Source organism: Fulmarus glacialis, unplaced genomic scaffold (genome assembly GCF_000690835.1).
Source record: "Fulmarus glacialis isolate BGI_N327 unplaced genomic scaffold, ASM69083v1 scaffold4857, whole genome shotgun sequence".
NCBI lineage: Eukaryota > Metazoa > Chordata > Aves > Procellariiformes > Procellariidae > Fulmarus > Fulmarus glacialis.
Genome location: NW_009221144.1, coordinates 1 through 20,342, shown reverse-complemented (window position 1 = coordinate 20,342; position 20,342 = coordinate 1). Strand labels below are relative to the sequence as shown.

The following is a 20,342-nucleotide window of genomic DNA, read 5'->3' as shown; positions in this document are numbered from 1 at the left end:
CACAAAGACTTGCAATTTCTTTCATAACAGTTCTCTCAATAAAAATGCCCATCCAACAGAGAATTCTGCTCTGATTTATAGTTTCTGAGTTTGTCCAGCAAAGATTATGTTGATTTAAGTAATATTAACAGTCTAAGCAACATTAACTGTCTAAGCAGCAGTCTTCTGTCTGCAAATGAAAGGGTTTAGCTGGTTTACATGGGTATAAATCAGGTTTGCTTACAAAAGGTCCCGTTTCTCACCTGCCATCTATAGAGTTATTCCCCAGACGAACCTTTTGAATATCCTACCAAAGGTTGGGAATTAATGATTCATTCCCAAATCTGAATACCCCAACAGATAAGGTTTCAGATGTTAATCGAATGTGCAAAAGACTATTTTGGTTTTCTTTGTACGACATTAACTATACAATATGGTGCTTGCATATCTGGAATTCACGGCAGAGTTACAAATCCCTCTGTTGTGTTAATTCAGGTCTAAAATCAGACACCTTAATCTCTAATTTATTAGACCTTTTTCATTTGCAAATGAAACCGTGAATTGTAAATTCAGCCTTACCTGACTTATGTGACTCCTGAGAGGAGTTATGCCAGGCCTGAACTTGACATCTTTTTTGGATTCATTTTATACAGGCTTGCATTTAAGAACTCATTAAACTCGATTCTTGCCTGATGTAACTGTTTAAAGCAGCAGTGAATTTGGGCAGTTCAAGTACAAGATTGATAAAGATTTTTGCTGGGTTAGATAATGAAACTGGTATGATTCTATTAATAACTTGCAATTACACTGTTTTGCTATTGATAGTAATTCTCATAGTGTGAACTCAGCTGACTTTACACTGCCTGCACCCTGAAACTCAGAATGGCTGAGGCCATGTGGAAGAAAGGGCAGTGTTTGTTCAAAAGAGACAAAGACATCTATCAAGAAAATTTAGCAGTGATTCTCACTACTTTGCTTTTTTATTTATAAATTTATGTTTTCCTTGCATTTCACCTGCTTTGAAAAAGTAAGTAAAAGTATGTTAAGATTATTATGGAAAGATGTAGCTTCTGATAGTTTCTGGTGTCTTTTTATTGCGCTACTTTTGTAACTTCTGATGGTCCAGCCTGTTGCTGGATCTCATTAGATGCACTTTTGTTCTTCAGTTACAGTTCTCAAGCTGCTTTTCATTACTGTAATGTGTGAGTGCCTGTGAGGTGAGTGCTTAAAACACTTCTGCGAGATACGAGAATAATATTAACCCTCATTTATAGATAAGTACACAGGGATTGTAACTCATCCGTGATAATACAGGAAGACTACAGTCTGCCAGGGAACAGGACCTCCTACGAGGTTTGCTTCTTAACTGGAACTGGAACATCTCTCATCTGCGTGTCATTGAAAAAAGTGTGTGTCATCTACTTCATAGTGGTACAGAGTGCTCACTATTTATGCTGGTAATTATTCTTACAATAATTAATTTAGATCTGTCAATAAAGAAAACGTTAAGATTGAAAACATTTTTACTAGCATACCGCGTATTATAGGCACACATTTGTAGAGGAATTTTCAATTAAAAAACTTGCATGTCATTTATGACATATCATTAGGTAAATATTTGAACATACCAGGATGAATATAAATACTTGCTGTATTATAAGTATTCATGTTTTATACACATATGAAATATTAAAAATCATTTATTAAGCCATTACTAGTACCAGATTTTGCCGGATGATAGAGTAGTTATCTCAGTCACTTGAAATACAGTAATTCTAATGACTCTATATACTTACTGCAAATGAGCAACATGTGTCCCAGGTCCTCTGTTATCTTAAAGTACAATTCTACTTAACCAGCCATGATTTATTTTCTTTCCCACAGTCATGAATCACCAGCACCAAATAACACCCAGCACAGCCATGTCGCAGCAGTCTCGTCCTCCCCAGACTCCGCAGCCAGGGCTGTTGAACCTGCCCAGTGCACTGACCACACAGCAACAGCAGCAGCAGAAGTTAAGGCTCCAGAGAATCCAGATGGAGCGGGAGCGAATTAGGATGCGTCAGGAGGAGTTACTGCGACAGGTAACTCTCTTATTTTGTTCCAGAGCCTTTAGTTCAATGCATCCAAATTTTTACCAGATACAATTAGTAGCTCTGTTACTTTATGTCAAGATGAACCATTGTTTTAGGCAAGGGTAACCAAAAAGCTAATGTAAATAGAACATTTCATTCTTTTTCTCTAAACTAGCATTGAACAGAACACATCTGTCAGGAGTTACAGACCTGGTGTCTTTCTTACCAGCTATAATAGTAGTGTAAGGAGCGAATTGTCTTCTGCGTCTGTTTGTAAATCTAAAGCAACTATCACTGATTAATTCTCAGTTTAACTTGGTTTGCACAGTAGACCCATGTTCATGCTTCACTGAAGATCAAGGCAGAACATACAGAGTTGTTCTTGACTCTGATCCCAACTCTGTAACTTGCACCCTTTGCGTTTGAATTAAAATAAAATCACATTCACATCTTACATGAATACCTCTGATTTGAAGACCTTCCAGAGATAGTTCTCTGTGGATGTTTTGTTTATTGTTCTATTTCTTAAGTTTCAGCTCTATATAATGACGCACATCATACAAAATAGATATGTAACTTCCTTTACACTGCCTTAAGGAAATAAAAAGTTCTAACAATTTGTTAAACAGTTGTTTAATAATTTTTTCTGCTACGGACAACTCCACTGATGATGTTGTGTTTTGCATGGCATATTAATCTGCTTCCTTAGAGAAAATAAATAACCTATTTCTCTCAGGAACAGTGTGAATGAAGTATGGTTTATAAAGAATAACACCGTTACTAGTGGCCTTCTAAATACTGCAGTTACAGTTCTAAGTACCTTTAAAAATGGTAACTTTCACAAAATCACAGAATCACAGACTGGTTGAGGTTGGAAGGGTCCTTTGGAGGTCGTCATCTCCAATCCCCTGCTCAAGCAGGGCCACCCAGAGCCGGTTGCCCAGGACCATGTCCAGATGGCTTCTGAGTACCTCCAAGGATGGAGACTCCACCCCCTCCCTGGGCAGCCTGTGCCAGCGCTCGGTCACCCTCACAGTGACAGAGTGTTTCCTGATGTTCAGAGGGAACCTCCTGTGTGTCAGTGTGTGCCCATTGCCTCTGGTCCTGGCACTGGGCACCGCTGGAAAGAGCCTGGCTCCGTCCTCTTTGCACCCTCCCTGCAGGTGTTTGTATACGTTGATGAGATCCCCCGGAGCCTGCTCTTCCCCAGGCTGATCGGTCCCAGCTCTCTCAGCCTTTCTTCATGGGAAAAGCAGTGGGCCCACATTTTCCCTAGACTTCCTATTGTCACCTAGGTACTTACAGAAGCCTGCCTTGTTGTCTTTGACTCCCCTGGCCAGATTCCGTTCCAGCTGGGCTTTAGCTTTCCTAACCTCATCCCTGTGTGCTCAGACAATGTCTCTGTATTCCTCCCAGGTTACCCGTCCTTACTTCCATCCTCTGTGGAAATAATAATTTTGTGGAATTATTATTTCATGCCTTCAGTCCTTTTGCCTTTGGCATTGTACCATAAGTCGTGGTTATTTTAGGGTAACATTTATTTATACTGTATTTAGAAATACAGTATGACATTTCTTTGCAGCAGGTAGAAGCATGTTTTTTACTGGGCTGATGACGCCAATTGGTTGAACTTCTCTGATGATTTACTAGAGAACCATAAGTTGCTGTAATGTTTTAAAATGTTAGCGACTTGTGTAAAATGCAGAAAGAAAAATCCTCACACTTAGAAGCCCTCTGGAGGAGGAGTAACAGAGTGTATGTCATAGCTTGACTAGCCGCAAGTAAGTGAGGAGTGATGCACTTTCTCTTCCAAGTCTGGAGGGGAATGACTGAGAGAAAACACATCAGTGATGAAAACAGACTGGAGCATCTCAGTGACCTCTAGAAGACTTTGTGGATAGCAAAGAAAGGGACACATACATCTCTAAAACCTTTAGATCTGAAATAGACATCTGGATGATCAGAGCAGATTTACCAGAAGGGAGATGTGCTCACAAAGGATTTGTCATCTTTTAGAGGCAGCAGTCATGAAAACCTCAAATTAACGGCCAGCTTTTTGGTTTTCTCTCTGCAGCCTTTGAATGTTGGTTTTGCTAAATATGTTGGGGTTTGGGTTTTTTAAAAATACTATCTCAGTAAAATTAATGGAAGAAAAGGTCTTTAATGTTTGTAATGATTGAGAATTTGAGGCACTCTTTTCCATGCTTTTATTTCAGAACAAATAATTTTTTGCGTTTTACCAAAACATGACTTTTCAAAAAGTAATAATAGGCATTATTACAATTGCTCACCAAATTAAAGGTTATGAGAATTGTATTGAAAGTGCTTTTTTCCCATATACAGAAAATGCAGTTTGATGTGGGTCTTTATACTAATACAGACTTCTAACAAGAAGAATATGATTGCACTTTTCTTCCCATGTACAAACCATATGTAAGTCAAATTTCTCTCCATTTACACCATTGGAACCTTAGTAACTTCAGCTTGTGCAGACAGAAAGACCAAATGTAGGATGAATGTACATACTATCATGTAGTAGGCTTTTGTAAAAGAGAAATTGATGACAAAATGTAAATGGATGTGTGACAAGGGACTCGCAAAAACATTAGTGAGAATACTTGTAAAAACACTTTGCAACAATATATTTGTTTCATTTATATTTTTTACTCTTTTACCTCTTTCCTCTAAATATATGTATAAGAACTTGAAAAAAAAATTTCTTAATGAAAGTAATTAACAAAAATTCATTAATACATTTTGAAACTGTACAGCACCATCTAGCTGCATTTGGAAAAAAAAGCATTAAAATTACATGCTTTTATAGCTCCTGCAGCAACACTTGTCTATCTCTGCGTGTGATTATTCCCATAATCTTTGGTGAATATATGTACATGCTCAAAGTTAAGTGCTCAGTGCTCTTGCTGAACAGGGGTAAAAGGCAGATATGAAAGCCTCTGAATTTTTTTACTTGCTCATGTTGGGGCTGAATTTGCCTTCCATGGTTCAGACCTGAGTCTGGAAACTGTACAGACACCAACATCTTGTGCCCATGTTCAATTTCCATTACCCTTAATTATGATACATTACCTGTGTGTGCAGAACTATGTTCAAAGTGGTTTCTCTGATGTGAGCAGTGATCTCAAGTCTTCTGCATACCTTCTCCTTTACTATCAAGAGCTCAGAACATAATAGAGATGGGCGTGGGAAGAGAGTGGGGATATCTGGTATGAGCTTAGTCGTAATTGTCATCATGCTAATAACGTGTTTAGCTATTTTTACTCTCTTTGGCTCTGTTCTTGCTGCAGGACAAGAGCAAATTAAGCTTCAAAACAGTTGTGCCATTAACACAAGGGCTAGTTTCCCTGCCCTGCTGACTGTGGTTTACTTTGAAACTAATACACGCACAACACTCTGCAGCTGTGCTGTACTTAATCAAGCCTGCGACTTACTATGCCCAATACCATCCTGCACCTATGGTGTGTGTTTGAGCTCTGCATTATATAAAGCAGGAAACTATCGCTTTGCATTACTAAAGTTTTCAGAACTGGTGTAGCTCTTGGGGAACAACGTATTTCCCACCCAGGGAAAGCAAGATGCAAAATCCATCCTTCCTAAGAGAACTTTGTGAACTTCCTGCCGGTAACCTGAGCACTCCTGAACCCTGGCAGCTGAGAAGAATGCAACAAATCCCTCCGGAGTCATCAGTGTTCAAGTACAGTTACTCCTGCCCTGACCCTTCACTGCTGCTTTTGCTTTTTTAGTGTAACCTGTCTAAGGGAAAAACGCTGAGTAAGTGTGCACACTGCTGCTAGCAACTGCGAGGAGGTGCAGAGAGTTTGAGCGAGAGGGGAGGAATTCTTTTGGAGGGTCACAAACCTCCTTTCAGCCTGGCAGCAGCTGCTGCCTCCCCACAGCCATTTCTGGCTGCAGCTGCTCGGGTGGTGCAGCACACCCAGCCGGGCGGAATACACAGTTCTGGAAGATCTCTGCCTAGGGAATTTGTTTCCTCCTTTGTCCTCCTCTTCATCTAGTTGGTAAAGCCCCTAGAACTGCAGACTGAGTACGTGCAAGAAGGGCAGCATTTCAGAAAACCAGTATGACAGCATCTATTTAAATGTTTCCTTACTCAGTTTTGTCATTTTGTGAAGAGTTAATTTTCTTATTTACTGATTTGGTTTTGTCAGCTTTCCAAAGGAAAAGGGACAATCTGCTTGCTGCTCAAGAGCTTCTTGGAAATGGAAATAGTTAGAGGTGATGTCAGGAAGAAATCTCTGAAGGGGTCCTGCAGGGAAGATGTCCCAGCACTTCTCTGTGTGCACAAGTGCCATCTTGCACCTTGTTTGGAAGGGCGGGGATAGTCACAAAAAGGCAACGCTGCTCAGAGGTTCCTTTCTGATCCCCCGATCCTATTCCATAAATATGTGCACAGAAAGACACAGGGGCTCAAAAGAGGCTGTAGAAGGAGCCGTGTTTGGGGATGCAGAGGAAGATTTATCACTGATTTGTCCTTGCAGAGTAGAACCATACTGGCCTGCTACAGCCTGAACAGAAGAATTCCCTGCTGTGCTCTTTCCACTGCACAGACTGGCCCATAGTCTGATTTATTGATGGCACAGGCAATATCTAGATGTTTCACCTTCCACCCTAAGTATGAGGACTGGCAGAAAAGGAATTGCAGTGATGAGCAATGTAAACTTACTATAAAAAATGCCCTCACTTGTCTTCCCCAGCTGAAAATGACTGTTTGGCAGCTAAGCATAGAGCTCAGTTCAGTTCTACCAAGGAGGGTACCAGGAGAAGTGACAATGAAGTCCTAGATTTTGTCTGACATACAGCTAAAAAGGGGTTTACATCAGAATTGTGTTCAGAGGCAGTGGATAATTCAACTCACTGCAATGATTTGAAGCTTTAAAGATTTTCACAAATAATCACTGATGCAGGTTTTTGACAGGCCTTTGTGATGTCAAAGTACTGTGAGGTTTTTTTAATTTATTTTGTTTTGGTTTTTATTTTGAATATCCCCTTTAAGTTTTTAAAATACCATATGCTGTAGTGCCAAGCGGATCATTATGGGCATTTGGTCCTTTTTGAATTAAATGCTAAGGATTGTTTCTGCTAGTGAACAGGAGGCACTCCTGCATTTGAGAGCTAAGAGCTAATTAGAATAGCTAAGGCTATTCTTGTAGCTTGCAACTGTAATATTGCCATTCACAGGGCTGCGAGAGGTCTCTGGTATTTTTTGCCAGACTTTTTAACCTAAGGTAGGAGATTCCTGCATATTCCTGAATATTCTTTTTAAGAACCTTTTTAAGAATCTTGTCATGCTTAGAATAGAGAACAGGACGTAACAGGCTATCACACAGCTTTTGTGATTGTGTAATTGATCCATTACTGTTGACCATTGCTGTAATAATATCAAAGAAGCAAAGAAGTGAAGAAGTCTAACATCTGTAGCAATACTGAAATTGTAACGTGACTTCTGAACAAATCACCTGCATCAGGCAGCAGCAGATGAGCAGCACACTTTAATGTACGGTAGAGCCAGTACTCTGCTTCCTCAGCCTAACTCCGACTCCAGTATGCAAAAGAAGCAAAGAAGTGAAGAAGTCTAACATCGGTAGCAATACTGAAATTGTAACGTGACTTCTGAACAAATCACCTGCATCAGGCAGCAGCAGATGAGCAGCACACTTTAATGTACGGTAGAGCCAGTACTCTGTTTGCTTCCTCAGCCTAACTCCGACTTCAGTATGCAGTCTGCTGTTCCGTATTACAAGGTACACATTGAGTTAATATTACAAGCAACATGCAATATATTGAAATAAAGATACGGGAGATGCCACGCCATTCCCCAAGTGGGAGTAGATCAAGTAACTTTATAATAAATGTAGTGTTTCTTACAATAAAGAAGAGACAGAAACTTAGATTTTCTAAATGCCAGTGTGAGTCTTTCTTTAGGGTGCTAGAGGCTTTTCAGCTCACAAATTGTCTTGCTTTGCAAGGCCTGTCTAAATCATGTAGTAGATTAAACATTCCTGGAACGGATTGTTGGCCCTGCTGCAGTTAGCGGTTAGGAGGGCCAATTACTGTATCTGGGGACATGATTAATAAACCTGGGTATGAACCTCTCCTTGTTGGACCAAGCAATAGTTGGCACCATGTTTTCCAAAGAGATCACTATCTGAATTTCCTGATTGCATAGGTCGGCTGCAGGACAGAAAACAGCCAGCCGGCATTAAGGTCTGCAAATACGTGCGAAATTCATAGCACTTTGTGCAGGAGCAGTAAGTCCAGTGCCCTGGAAAGAATGGCCATTTTGCAATGCTTTCCTATTGGTGGAAGGCAGTTCAGTGAAAAACCTTCAAGTTCAACAAAAATCCTTCTCAAATGGCTGACTGTTCCTCTTACTGACCATAAGATAAACAGCCTGATGGATAGCAGTAATGTAGTCTGGGAGCCCTTTTTCTTACTTTGTTAATAGTCTATTCTGAGCTACTTTTGGAAACTAAATTACCATGGAAACAGGGAGTAACTTACAGAAGTTACTGGTGGTTTAGGGTTTTCCCCCTTAAGATATGATAGAGAAAAATCTTTGTGTCTTTCTGGAGGAAGGCAGTGCTTCAGAAGCTTCTGTAGAAAGAAGGTATGGTTGCGGCAAGTATAGGCAAACCTGAGGTTGGAAGGCCAGTAACTGTGACACTGAAGTAGCGCAGGTTTCAGCTTGGCCTATACAAGCTTGCCTGTGGCACACACTTGGGCATCTAACCTACAATAAAACCTGTTCTGTTGTCACTTTGCTCCTGTTAGCTACAATTAGTCGTCCCAAGCACAGTTGTGGCTGTTTATTGAAGTGGCACAGACATTGCATTATCAGAAAGTTCTTCTAGTGTAACATGAAACAACTAGAGGTTAGAACTGGATTTCCTAAGCATGCTCAGAGCAGTTACACTGCTATGCAATAAAGAGTTTGCACATTGTGCCCAGGGCTTTCAGCACTCAGAAAAACGTACTGACCTTGGAGTTGAGTGGCTTACCCCGTGTTAGGTAAGCCTCATCTTGGAACTTAAGCTGTTCTGGGAGGAGTGTCCTTAAACCGCAGCCTGTGTATCTGTATTAACCTAAATTTAGGTAATACAGGTACAGTTTTGGTTGGTTGTTTTTGCCAGATGGAACAAGCCAACAGCAGTAGATGTAAGAAATTCTCAGCTCTTTTCAGTGTTGTTTATTCAGCTGGGCATTTTTTGAGTCAGTCTGTAAAAGAAATGAAAAGCTGTAAGGAAATTCTTGGCTATTTCTGTGCAGTTCAGTGTGAGAGGAAGAATATTTATTTCATGGAGGATTAAAGATGTGAAACTCCCTTTGTGAACACTGTGTTTTTTGCAATGTACTTTGATTTTATGTGCAACTGCATTTTTTAAGAGTTGGTTCAGAAATCTCTACTAGTGCTTTGTGTTTCGCTGTTTTGGAAAGCTACCAGAGGAATCATGGACTTAAGAGAGGAGAGGTGTGTTTGTGCTTCTGTAATGAGCTCAAAGGAAGAAGGCACGACATGAAGAGTGAGAATAGCGTCATGTTTCCTGTGATCATTTAATTGAATGTGTTCCATAAAGAAGAGATTTATCTTTTTCTATGTTTAAAAACAATTCCATGGAATTGTAGATTTTTCAGTGTTGTTTAGAAACCTTTCCTCACTTTCTTCGTGCACATCTTTTGTCTTAAATACAGTACTTCTACAATGGCTGTGGAAAGCAGTGGAGTGAATACAAGTCTTTTCAAAGTAGTAGAATTTACTAGTCTCAGAAATAAGCTGTCTTTGGCAGTATAGTGAGAACAATTATGTGAAATTAATTACTCGGATAGAACTTTAGGCTGTCAATACGTCATTACCTGTTGTGAAAACGCAAGGCGCTAGACTATCATCCCTGCTAGGTATCTGGCATTTTTAGTCAAAAGAGTTTCAAAACTCTTGCTGTGAATCCACCTACTAATTGTCAACAAATACACTCTTAGATAATGGCCTTTCTTCTCTACAGGTGCATGACTTTTCCTTCATAGATTTTCTTTGGCACTGCACTCTGGTCGAACAGTTGGTTGTTAGCCTTTGTCATCTCTGGTTAATCATTATTATCAACTTTTCAGCTTTAATATTTTTCTGGGCAGCAAATTTTTAGTTCAGTTTTTCTCTTTAATGAGCAGGGAGCTTGGCAAGCTCTCCCCTACCCCCCCAACACACATATAAACAGTCCCCAACAAGTTGAGACACTGATTTGTACTATATGATCCATTGAGAAGTTGCTGGATACAGAAAAGCTTTTCCACCACCTCCTACAGGCAACAAATTTTCAGGCTTATGTTTGATACAATGCAGTTGTATTGAGCAATACAGTTGAATTTCAGTCTGATAATTGAAAAAAGATGGCATGACAGCTGGCAAGAAATTACTAAGATTGTCCAAAACAGAAGAGCAAAATCTTGTAGAGAAGGATGTATGTATGCACATGGTCATTCTTTGATTCATAGAGTCACAGGATAGTTGAGGTTGGAAGGGACCTCTAGAGATTGTCTAGTCCAACTCCCCTGCTCAAAGCAGGATCAACTACAGCAGGGGTTGGTCAGGGCTGCATCCAGTCAGGTTTTAAGTATCTCCAAGGATGGAGACTCCACAACCTCTCTGAGAAACCTGTTCTAATGTTCGATCACCCTTACAGTAAAAAAGGGTGGTATTGGGGCAATATTTTCAGTGCACAAACACATGTGCAAAGTAGCAAAGAGAAATAATTTCCATCAAATTAGGACTTAGTCAAAATACTCTGAAAGAGGCAAATACTTGGATCTTGAACAGGATGTTGTCAGTTACTTTATTTTTAGTAATAGCATTTGATTTTTAGAAATTACAGCAGCCAGAATGATAACGTATTTTCCGTGTTGGCAAACTAAGGGAAAGGCTTTTTTTTTTTTGCTTTTTTTTTTCCCCTGTTCTGATCTTATCTTTATCAGTGTGGAACAACATCCAGTGAGATTTGAAAATGCACTGCCCAAGTATCAAAAACAAGAACTTCATTGCTGGATTGGGCTTTAACAAAAAAAGATCCTAGCTGAGTATATCCTGCCTCATTTTATCTGTCTTCCTTTTCTTCTCTCTTCCTTTCTCTTTCTGTATTTCTTTCTTTCTGGCTGTCTTTTCTCTTTTTCTTTCTGGCTGATTTCTAGTATTAGCCTTGCTTGTTGTTGCTGCAGTTGCTATTCTTACATTTAAAAAAATACTTTCAATATCTTCATGTAGACAGTTCAGAAAACCAGTCTGCCCATTTCCTGAGGTTTGTACATTTTCACAGACTCCAGCTGATTTAATTATAAATAGAAACATCACCATTAGAATTTCACTTGACAAATGTAATGACATACATAAGCTATCATACATAAGCTATTAAGAATCTTCAGACTATTTATTCTTAACACTTACTAAATAATGACACCATCTAATGTAAATTATTATCTATCAGTGAATATATTGATAATTTGATTATAAAGGAAACATTGCATTAATGGGCACCAATATAGGTTAATTCCCAATGAATAACTGTTACATGATTCATGAAGAGACCAGACCGGTCCTTCTCAAGGAAGAAATCAATTGAAAACATAGTAAAACAACATATTCTAGTCTCAAAAACATGTTAATCTTTTCTGTCCTTGGGAGAATGAATGACTGATTCAGTGGAGAAAAGTTTTCTACTAGGATTTAAATGAAATATTTCCTTTGCTTACTTCATAAAAAAAATAATAATAAGGTTGAGTAAACTAGGTAAAAAACAGATACAGCTTTATTATTTTAAGGTCTTAGGATATTTGTTTGGAACATCCCCGTGGAGCCAAACAACCTTTGTTATGGACCTCTGTACCACTAGATGTCATGGTTGTTTCACAGAGCTAATGCTAGAAGAATTTATCTGTCAGGAAGAGTTCTGAAACAAGTTTCCTTTGGCTCTCATTGCTCATTTGTCATCCTAAAGACAGTGTCATGAGACAGGTCATTAGGCAGATGCTTATTATTAGGCAGAGGGTTCATTCTAAAGATTATTGGGTCAAAGTCTTGGTTCCAGTGGTTTTCTTCTAACATGTTAAGTACTTTATGGTTGCAAGTGATATTCTTCTGCTTTGGTATGTGGCAAATCATATCATCTAGTAGCAACTCACATATTTTCAGTGCCTGATTTTGCTCTCTTTTGCACCAGTTTAAACTGAGAGCAATTTCACTTAAGGTAAGCTGTTAGAAACAGATACATGGGAGATTAAATTTGAGTCTGTAGGTTTTAAACTGCTTTATTGTTGCTACTCCAGCTCTCAGAGTGAGAACTTGGCCTCACTGAACAGTAAACTGAAATTGTAATTTGGGTGTTACACAGCTCTAGTATGCCTGTGAAGACCCTCAACCCTTAGCTGGCCCATGAAGTGTGGATAGGCTGTCAGTAATCAGTTGTAATGTGCAGGCCTATCAGTGTTTTATGATGAGGTGACACACAAGTTGTCCAAAGTTATAACGTAGGTAATTTGATTTTGTAGGGATTATATCTGTGGCCAGCAAGGCTGTAGAGGTGCAGTCGTTCTGCAGGTAGTTGTGCTTGTTCAAGGTTTGACTTTCCCCTGGCTGTCTGCCACTGGCCCTCACTAGAGGTTGCCAATGTGGCAGCTCTGCCAGTAAAGCCATTTATATGAGCATTTCGTGATCTGCATCACGCAAAAAGAGTGAGGCTAGTTTAAACAGGCAAAGAGGCTCTCTAGTTTAGTATGAAGCTGATTAGAAAGTCCTCAAACACATCTGCCTGCTGGCTGAATTACGGGACTGGCTTCCAGCTGTGGTAGTAACTGAAAGGTAGATTCTGCAGTGGTTTAAGCCAGCACAGGCGGGTATAGAAGATGCTTTCTGTCTACATTACAATTTTCTTCACACCAGTGTAAACAAATAGCTTACAGTGTAAACAAAATTGTTTAGAATTACTTTCCTAAATAAGATGATGTGTGTATGTTACTTGTTCGCTTGTTACAAGACTGCAGTAGTTCTGAGCTGTTGGAATAATCCTTCCCTTACATTTATTTGCCTTTTCAGGAAGCTGCTCTGTGCAGACAACTTCCCATGGACTCGGAAAACATGGCCCCAGTTCAGACAGCTGTGAATACGCCTGCCATGACGCAAGACATGAGGCCTGTTACAAATAATGGATCCGATCCTTTCTTGAACAGGCAAGTTCATGTCCTCTTCAGTAGGCAATTGGTTCTGTTGCCTCCTCTACACTTTTAAAGCTGTCTCTCTAAAGTAGTTTCCTATATCATCTGCTTTTGTACATGCTGTGAACAGGGGGTATGGCCAAGTAGCTGACCTGAAATCTTTCAGTTTATACTTCAAGAAGGAATCTTAGAAAAATCAAACAAACGGTAACAGGTGGTTTTAGTTGTATTATAGGTGTATGTAGAAGACTCTAGGTAGAATAGGTACATTACCCAAGTAGAAATAGACTCAGGTTTTTTGGGCTCTCGGAACTGTTTATGTCTAGAGATTGATATATATACATGTGTGTATGTCAAAATTTAAGAGTGGCCTCGCTTCAGTTACTTTATATTTGAGCTGATGTAACATGACCACATTAGTGGCGAACGGTTGAGAATGAGGCTTAATGACTCAGTATTTAACTTCAATATTTAACCTACTGTGCTGTCTTTTTTCAAACACCATGATCAGGGGCTGTATCTAACAGAACATCTTTCCTGAGGCTTTTTCATGTTTCAATTTACAGTGGGCCATACCATTCCAGGGAACAGAGTACAGACAGTGGCTTGGGATTAGGATGCTACAGTATACCAACGACACCTGAAGATTTCCTCAGCAACGTAGATGAGATGGATACAGGTAGAATACTCTGACTTAGCTTAAAGTACAATGATATTAATAACTTTGCTTTATAACTTAATGTTTTATAATTGCATAACTGAACGATAATCTCTCACTTTCCTATGCAAGAGAATAGACTGAGACTGTGGGGGAAAATGCCTGAAAGGTACTTAGTGCCTAGAAAGTTCTCAGCTTTAACTTGGGTCCAGACACTACCCTTTTACCTTAGACTAATACTAAACAAAATAAGTAAAAGTTGAAAAATGTGAGCCTTAATTTGTGTTTTCATACCATAGTCCAAGGTAGAAGGAGTGAAAATCTGGTCTTGGGTTACGTTCTTGGTACAAATCACTGCGTTTTCTAACTCTGGGAAATCAGTTTCATTAATTAGTTGGATTTGGCTTCAAACAGAATGTATTTAGCTAATTTAGGTTTTGGTATGTATTTATTTTTATAGCAGTGTGCTCATGGTGTTTAAAATAGTGAAATAAATTACTGGGAAATCAACAAGCTTTTTGCAGGTAGTGACACTCTCAGCATTTCCTCATCTAAACTTTCTTTTGAAGTCATCAGAAGTTCTAGATGGTGCAAAGAGTGAGAGGTTTCTCTATTAAAGGTTTTCATGCTTGTTACTATTAATTTATAAAAAAAGTAATATAATATCGCAGAGCTAAATTGCTGTAAAACACTTTTTTCAATTATGCCCCACGGACAGCATTCACCCTTGTGCAGAGAGCAGGACAGAGGGTTTACATAAGACTCAATTGCATTGCTCCTTGTGCAGACTAGTGAACTTTGAACAATCATGCTTCCCAAGTGGAAGGTCAGAGACTGATTGCTTTGGAACACTGCTGGAAAGGGCCTTTTGTGCTTTTGAGAGCAAAGCAAGGATATGAAATTAACTCTTACAAGAATATGCATTCTGCAAGCAAATATGGTTTTGAGGTAATGTTTGTAGAGGATAGGAATGCTCACAAGTGCTTATAGGAAAGGGGGATTCTAATTTTTATATCAATTGTATTGTTTTAATTACCCACAAGAAGAGTTTGGTATTTCAAAAGTTCTTTACTTTTTCTAGGAGAAACTATAGCACAAACAACAATGAACATAAATCCACAACAAACACGTTTCCCTGATTTCCTCGACTGTCTTCCAGGAACAAATGTTGATCTTGGGACTCTAGAGTCAGAAGACTTGATCCCTATTCTCAACGACGTGGAGTCAGTACTCAACAAAAATGAGCCCTTCCTTACCTGGCTGTAATCATTCAGTGCTGATTGGGCCTACAATGCAATTCAACATTTCTTTTTCCTCTTGAGATATAGGTAGAATATCTGAAAATCCTCAAGAAATACAACTTACTGCCGTAATGACTTTTGTTACATCGTCTTTATGGTCAGTTTAATCTCTGCCTGGATTTGACTGACACTAATTTAAATATGAAATACATATCTATATATAAATACATATATGCATATCTATTTCTTCCTCTTTAAAAAAAAGCACACTACTTTACACATCTGTATGCTTCTTTACCTTTTCAGACCAGGCAGAAATGTTTCACTTTAAGGACAGAAAGTGGGTGATGTTTGTGCATGTCCCTGACTGATCTCCTAGGTATTGATTAACATCACAAACCCTTCATGAATCACAAAAGCTAACTACTAAGTCACTTCGTTCAAAAAGCATGCACAGCATCAGACCATGAGAGCAGTTTTATTACTATGTTTATGACAATAGTATCAGAAGCTTTTTTTATCAACTTACTTAAGCTTTAAAAATCTTTTTTTCATTCTTAGTAACTAACTGTGCTCTATGGAATACAGATTAAATCTGATCCATATCAGCCATAATAGTTCTCATTATGTATTTGTAAAGGCACAAACAGTACTATTGCAGTTTCTTTTTTCAGTATATTACTGTATAGTTTTCGGAAAACAAATACTTCCAATCTGAAAGTACCAGAATGGTTTAGCAACATTTTTACACTACAATATTGTTGCAAAATAAACCAGACTGGTACTGACTGCTGCCTTTTAAAAACAAAACAATGTATTATAAACAAGCATTTTTTAAAAGATCTTAGATTTTTATGTTTATTATATTAAGCACTACAATTTTGTAACTTAACACATGAACAAACAATTTTTTATGTATATAAAATCTGTGGCAAATATCTGAAATGCAAAAACATGCTTTTAAAATCAGGTCTGAAAAATGTGGCACAACTTGTTAATGTCATATGTAGTGGGAAAAAACCCTTGCTCATACTGTTTTCAGTAATGTTTTTAACTGACAATGTCAAAATACATGTAGTTGTATACATGAAAAAAGATGGTAACTTTATCAGGGCAATGCTGAAGCAGTATTGTAACTTGTCTGGTAAAGTCGCTTGGTTCTTAAGTCACCTATTGTAATCGGTGTACAGGACACAGGGCATGTTCTGTGTATTTCTACCTATTGTATATCCTACAAATCCTTCTTTATCAAAGGTTTGGGACTGAGAAGGCATCAAGGACATTAAGCTTGCAGTTCCCCTGAAATGCAAATGAAGTCCTAAAATTCGTTAAATATTTTGAAATTATATTATTTATAATCTATGAGTTTAAGCTTTTTATATTGAAAAACATGTCTTTTTATGAAAGGCATTAAAACTTTTCTCTAAGCTTAATCCAGGCTATGTAGAGAGAGGAAGAGATGTAGCACTCAGTGTAAATGTGTGTTTTCCAGGTCTAATAACACTTAGAAAGATCTTAGCGATGCACCAGAATACTGATCACTAAAGACTTTTTTCCATCTGGTTGGGTGAAGGTAGGTGAAAAGGTCAGAGGTGAAGTGATGGGAATAGGGAGTAGGTTTGGAAGGCAAATGCTTATGTAACAAATGTAGATTCCTGCCGGGAAGGGTGGCTGCAGGTAGGGATACATGGAAAACGAATCACAAGTGTTCAGCAAAAAACATCATAGAAGAAACTAATACAATAAACTACCTTGTCAGTGATGAACTGCTGGGTGTACATGATATCAGCAGATGGAAAATAAAAAGCACACACACCGAAATCTTGAAAAAAGAGATGGAAGAGATGTATGTCTTCTACAGTCATGAAGTTTTATTACATAGGGAAAAGTAGCTCTTTTTATGTTTTGTTTTGGGGTTTTTTTTAATAGAAAATGAGATGTGACAGCAGAGTTGTGTCTGCACAGGATTTAATGACTGAATGGGCATTGTGTTTCTTCTATTCTTTTGGAGGGGTTATTTGTTGGGGTTTTTTTTAATTATTTTCACTAGAGCTAACTGTTGAGATAGCAGAAACTTCTTTTCAACAAACGGGAGCGGGCAGGGCTGACCAATATTACTGTAATTATGATTAATCTCTCTCTTTTAAGGACTTCTTCAGGTTGTCGGCCTAAATGAAAAACAGATGGTCCTAAGGCTTTGTTCTTTAGTGAGATGACTGACTTTGGTAAAAGAATTGGAGATTTTTTTGGCATCTGGTTGTGATGCCGACTTGTAGGGCTAGCTCATCAGCACTGCATGATTGGCCTAACAAACTGAAAGCCATTGGTGCTAGAACAATTTACAGTAGCTGCAGATCTGAGCTCTAGTATGATTCAGTTGATACTGCTCACCATTAGATTATGTTTAGAAAATGCAGATTCTTCGTTTGCTAGTAAGTCTGTACTATTGTAAATTTAAGTTTTGTCACAATAAAAGATATTCCAAGCAGATCAGGTTCTTGGCTGGCGTGAATTAGCTAACCTGTGTTGACTTCTGTTTGGCTACACTGATTTTCATCAGCTGAGGCCACGCTTCTTACAATGAAAACTGATGCAGTTTTCTAGTGAAGTCACATAAGATTTTTAACAGAATTGTGAAGCTACAAACTTGATTCCTCTTTCATCGGTGTTTCAGGCGGTTAAGTGTCTGGGTTCAGAGACCTTAAAGAGGTAAAAAAATCAGAAACTATGTTTCCATATTACTTCCATAATAAACCAGCAGCAGATTTGGAACAGGAGGGTGCTTTGTGAAACATTACTTCCAGTGTAAAACAACTACCAAAATCTTAGGTCAGATCTTTACTCAGTCATGAACCAAATCGTGGTTAAGTTAAAAGTGATTCTTTACACTGTAAGCTTTTCATTTTTGTAATGGAGATGATGTATCAGATGAAGTGCAGCAACAAGAAAATCTATTTTTTAAAGTTCTCTTTTTTTAAAAGTTTCTGGCTTTAAACAGGCTTATGGCAGAACTTCTAAGTATTCAAAGCATATGTAATTCTTACGAAACTAAATTTATTGCTGACAGTATTTCGCTGTACTATTTCAGGTTTTGAACATTTACTCTACTAAATGTACACTGTCTGCTTGTAGTATACATACAATAAATGTGCCAGCTGGACAGTTTTACTGTTGACCATCACTGAGGGTAGCATACATAAATCCTGGTGATATAGAAGTAATGGGACGTTGTTAATTACAGTTTGTATTCTGGTAATACTGTTAGAATGTAACTTGGGAGGGATTGGGTTTGACTTTTTGAGAACAAATGCTGGTTGGGGGAAGGGAAGGATTAAAATTTCTATTTTAAATACAGAAAAACATGGACGTTCAAATAAACTTGTTTCCTAATATACTACATCATGTACATGCTACTACTTTAACTTTTTTATTTACTTTTTTTAATTTTGTTATATGATGTGTGAGCATTTGTTTTTAATTTCAAGTACCTTGCAACAGATTGTATGTATCAAAAGCAATCAGATCAAACTGTTGTATCCAGGGTTTGATTCTGTTTTTTTTTATTTCTTTGACCTTGTACGTGAAAAACAAATATAAATGAGCTTAAAGAGTTTGGATGCATATTGGTTTATTGCATTGTTTCCTTTTTTTCTTTGGAGGATTTTAGTATGTGCTTCCCAGGGAACTGTGTAACACTGCTTGGAATAAAGGTACAGACATACTATTCTGTGGAAAAAGCATACATTTTGAATTAAATTATTAGCACTTAGCAAATGAAATGGGTTATTTTACCATGATGTTTCAGTGTATTAGTAGTTGTTATGGCCGTTAGCAATGGTTACAGTTTTACTCATAATGCTTACAACATGCTCCCCGGTGCCACCATTACTTGTTTCTTTTAGTGGCACCTTGTAATTCATAATTCACTAACACAAATGTTTTTTTACAATTTGTTTCATACAGTTACCTCTAAGCAGAAGAGTTAGCACCAACTCCATTTAGCTGTTAAGTTCTGTTTTGGGGACTTAAATAGTGCATCGTTTTCAGTCTGATCCCTTATTCCAGAAGTTTCTTAAATTCTGCATAAAGAAAATACCTGTCTTTTTTCTTAGGAACAAGCCATGAAACCTAAACATCCTAGGCGGGTATTTATATCTGGTCTTTACTGTCATGGTACATGACATGGGTGATTTGAGATCCAATGCAACTGTTACTATTAATTAATTTTAATACTCTTCCTTGAATCATTCCCTTACATAATTTATTCTAATTAATTGCTAGAATGCTTCTAACAATACCTTGCATTTACATGAAAAAGCTCTGGAACCTCCACCAAATAGAAATGCGAAGTGTATTAGCTTCTGACCCTGTTTTGAGAAATGTGTTTGTTAATTCATGGTGTATTTACTCAGGAATATTAATCAAGTTTCTTTGGCAGAAACACTGAATGTGTTTGTTTATAAAGGTCATTCAGTTTGTTCCTAATGATGCCGACTCACATCTTGGAAGGTACCTCTCTTTCCTTCCAAGCTCTGTGCAGATTGCTGCTCCCGCGTATTGTTACCTAAGAGCTGTAATAAAACCGTTCGTCAGGGAGGGATTTCCTGGAATTGTGAGGTACGGAACCCCCCCGTCATTTCAGAGGAAGCATGTCTGTACTCTGGCTTTCCCAGACAAGAAGTTAAGGTAGCAGTCCCTCCGATGGGCCTTCTCGTTTCCGTACCGGAGGTCAGAAGCCAATTCAGGCTGCACCATGAGGGCACACCTGCGCAGGGTTCCGTGCTGGGCGGGGGGTGCGCACGTCGCTCCCGGGAGCCTCGCCCCTCGCACCGGTTTCCACAGAGCTCTGTTGGGAGGGCGTCCCGACGGCGCTGTTTCCGGTGTGGTACTTCAGGTAAAATGGTTCTTACGCTTTTTTTCTGCCTGGGCCTCGAGGCTTGCTCTTCCCTGCATCATCAGCAACGCCTGTGTCCCCCACCAGGTATCTTTTAATTCTTCAAATGCGATGGCTAGAATCACATGCAATATTCCAGAAAAATTAAGACCTTGTGTTGGGGGGGTGCGTGTTTAGTTTTCTTCTAAAAACAAGCTTTCTTGTAAACTGTGGTTTACAGAGTTTCCCTAGAACTGGGAGAACGCAGCGCGGGGGAGGACGGCGGAGCA

General features: G+C 38.6%; 1 protein-coding gene across 1 annotated transcript in view; it reads left to right on the top strand.

The window, feature by feature from the left end:
- The window catches only part of WWTR1 (WW domain containing transcription regulator 1), a 48,486-nt gene extending 33,080 nt beyond the window's left edge, over nucleotides 1–15,406 (top strand). Inside the window, exons 3-6 of the mRNA XM_009580974.1 lie at nucleotides 1,864–2,063; nucleotides 13,162–13,295; nucleotides 13,847–13,959; nucleotides 15,020–15,406. Coding sequence (XP_009579269.1) covers nucleotides 1,864–2,063; nucleotides 13,162–13,295; nucleotides 13,847–13,959; nucleotides 15,020–15,204 — 632 coding nt within the window. The 3' untranslated portion in view covers nucleotides 15,205–15,406. The remainder of the gene's footprint in view (nucleotides 1–1,863; nucleotides 2,064–13,161; nucleotides 13,296–13,846; nucleotides 13,960–15,019) is intronic.
- Nucleotides 15,407–20,342: the final 4,936 nt, after the last annotated feature.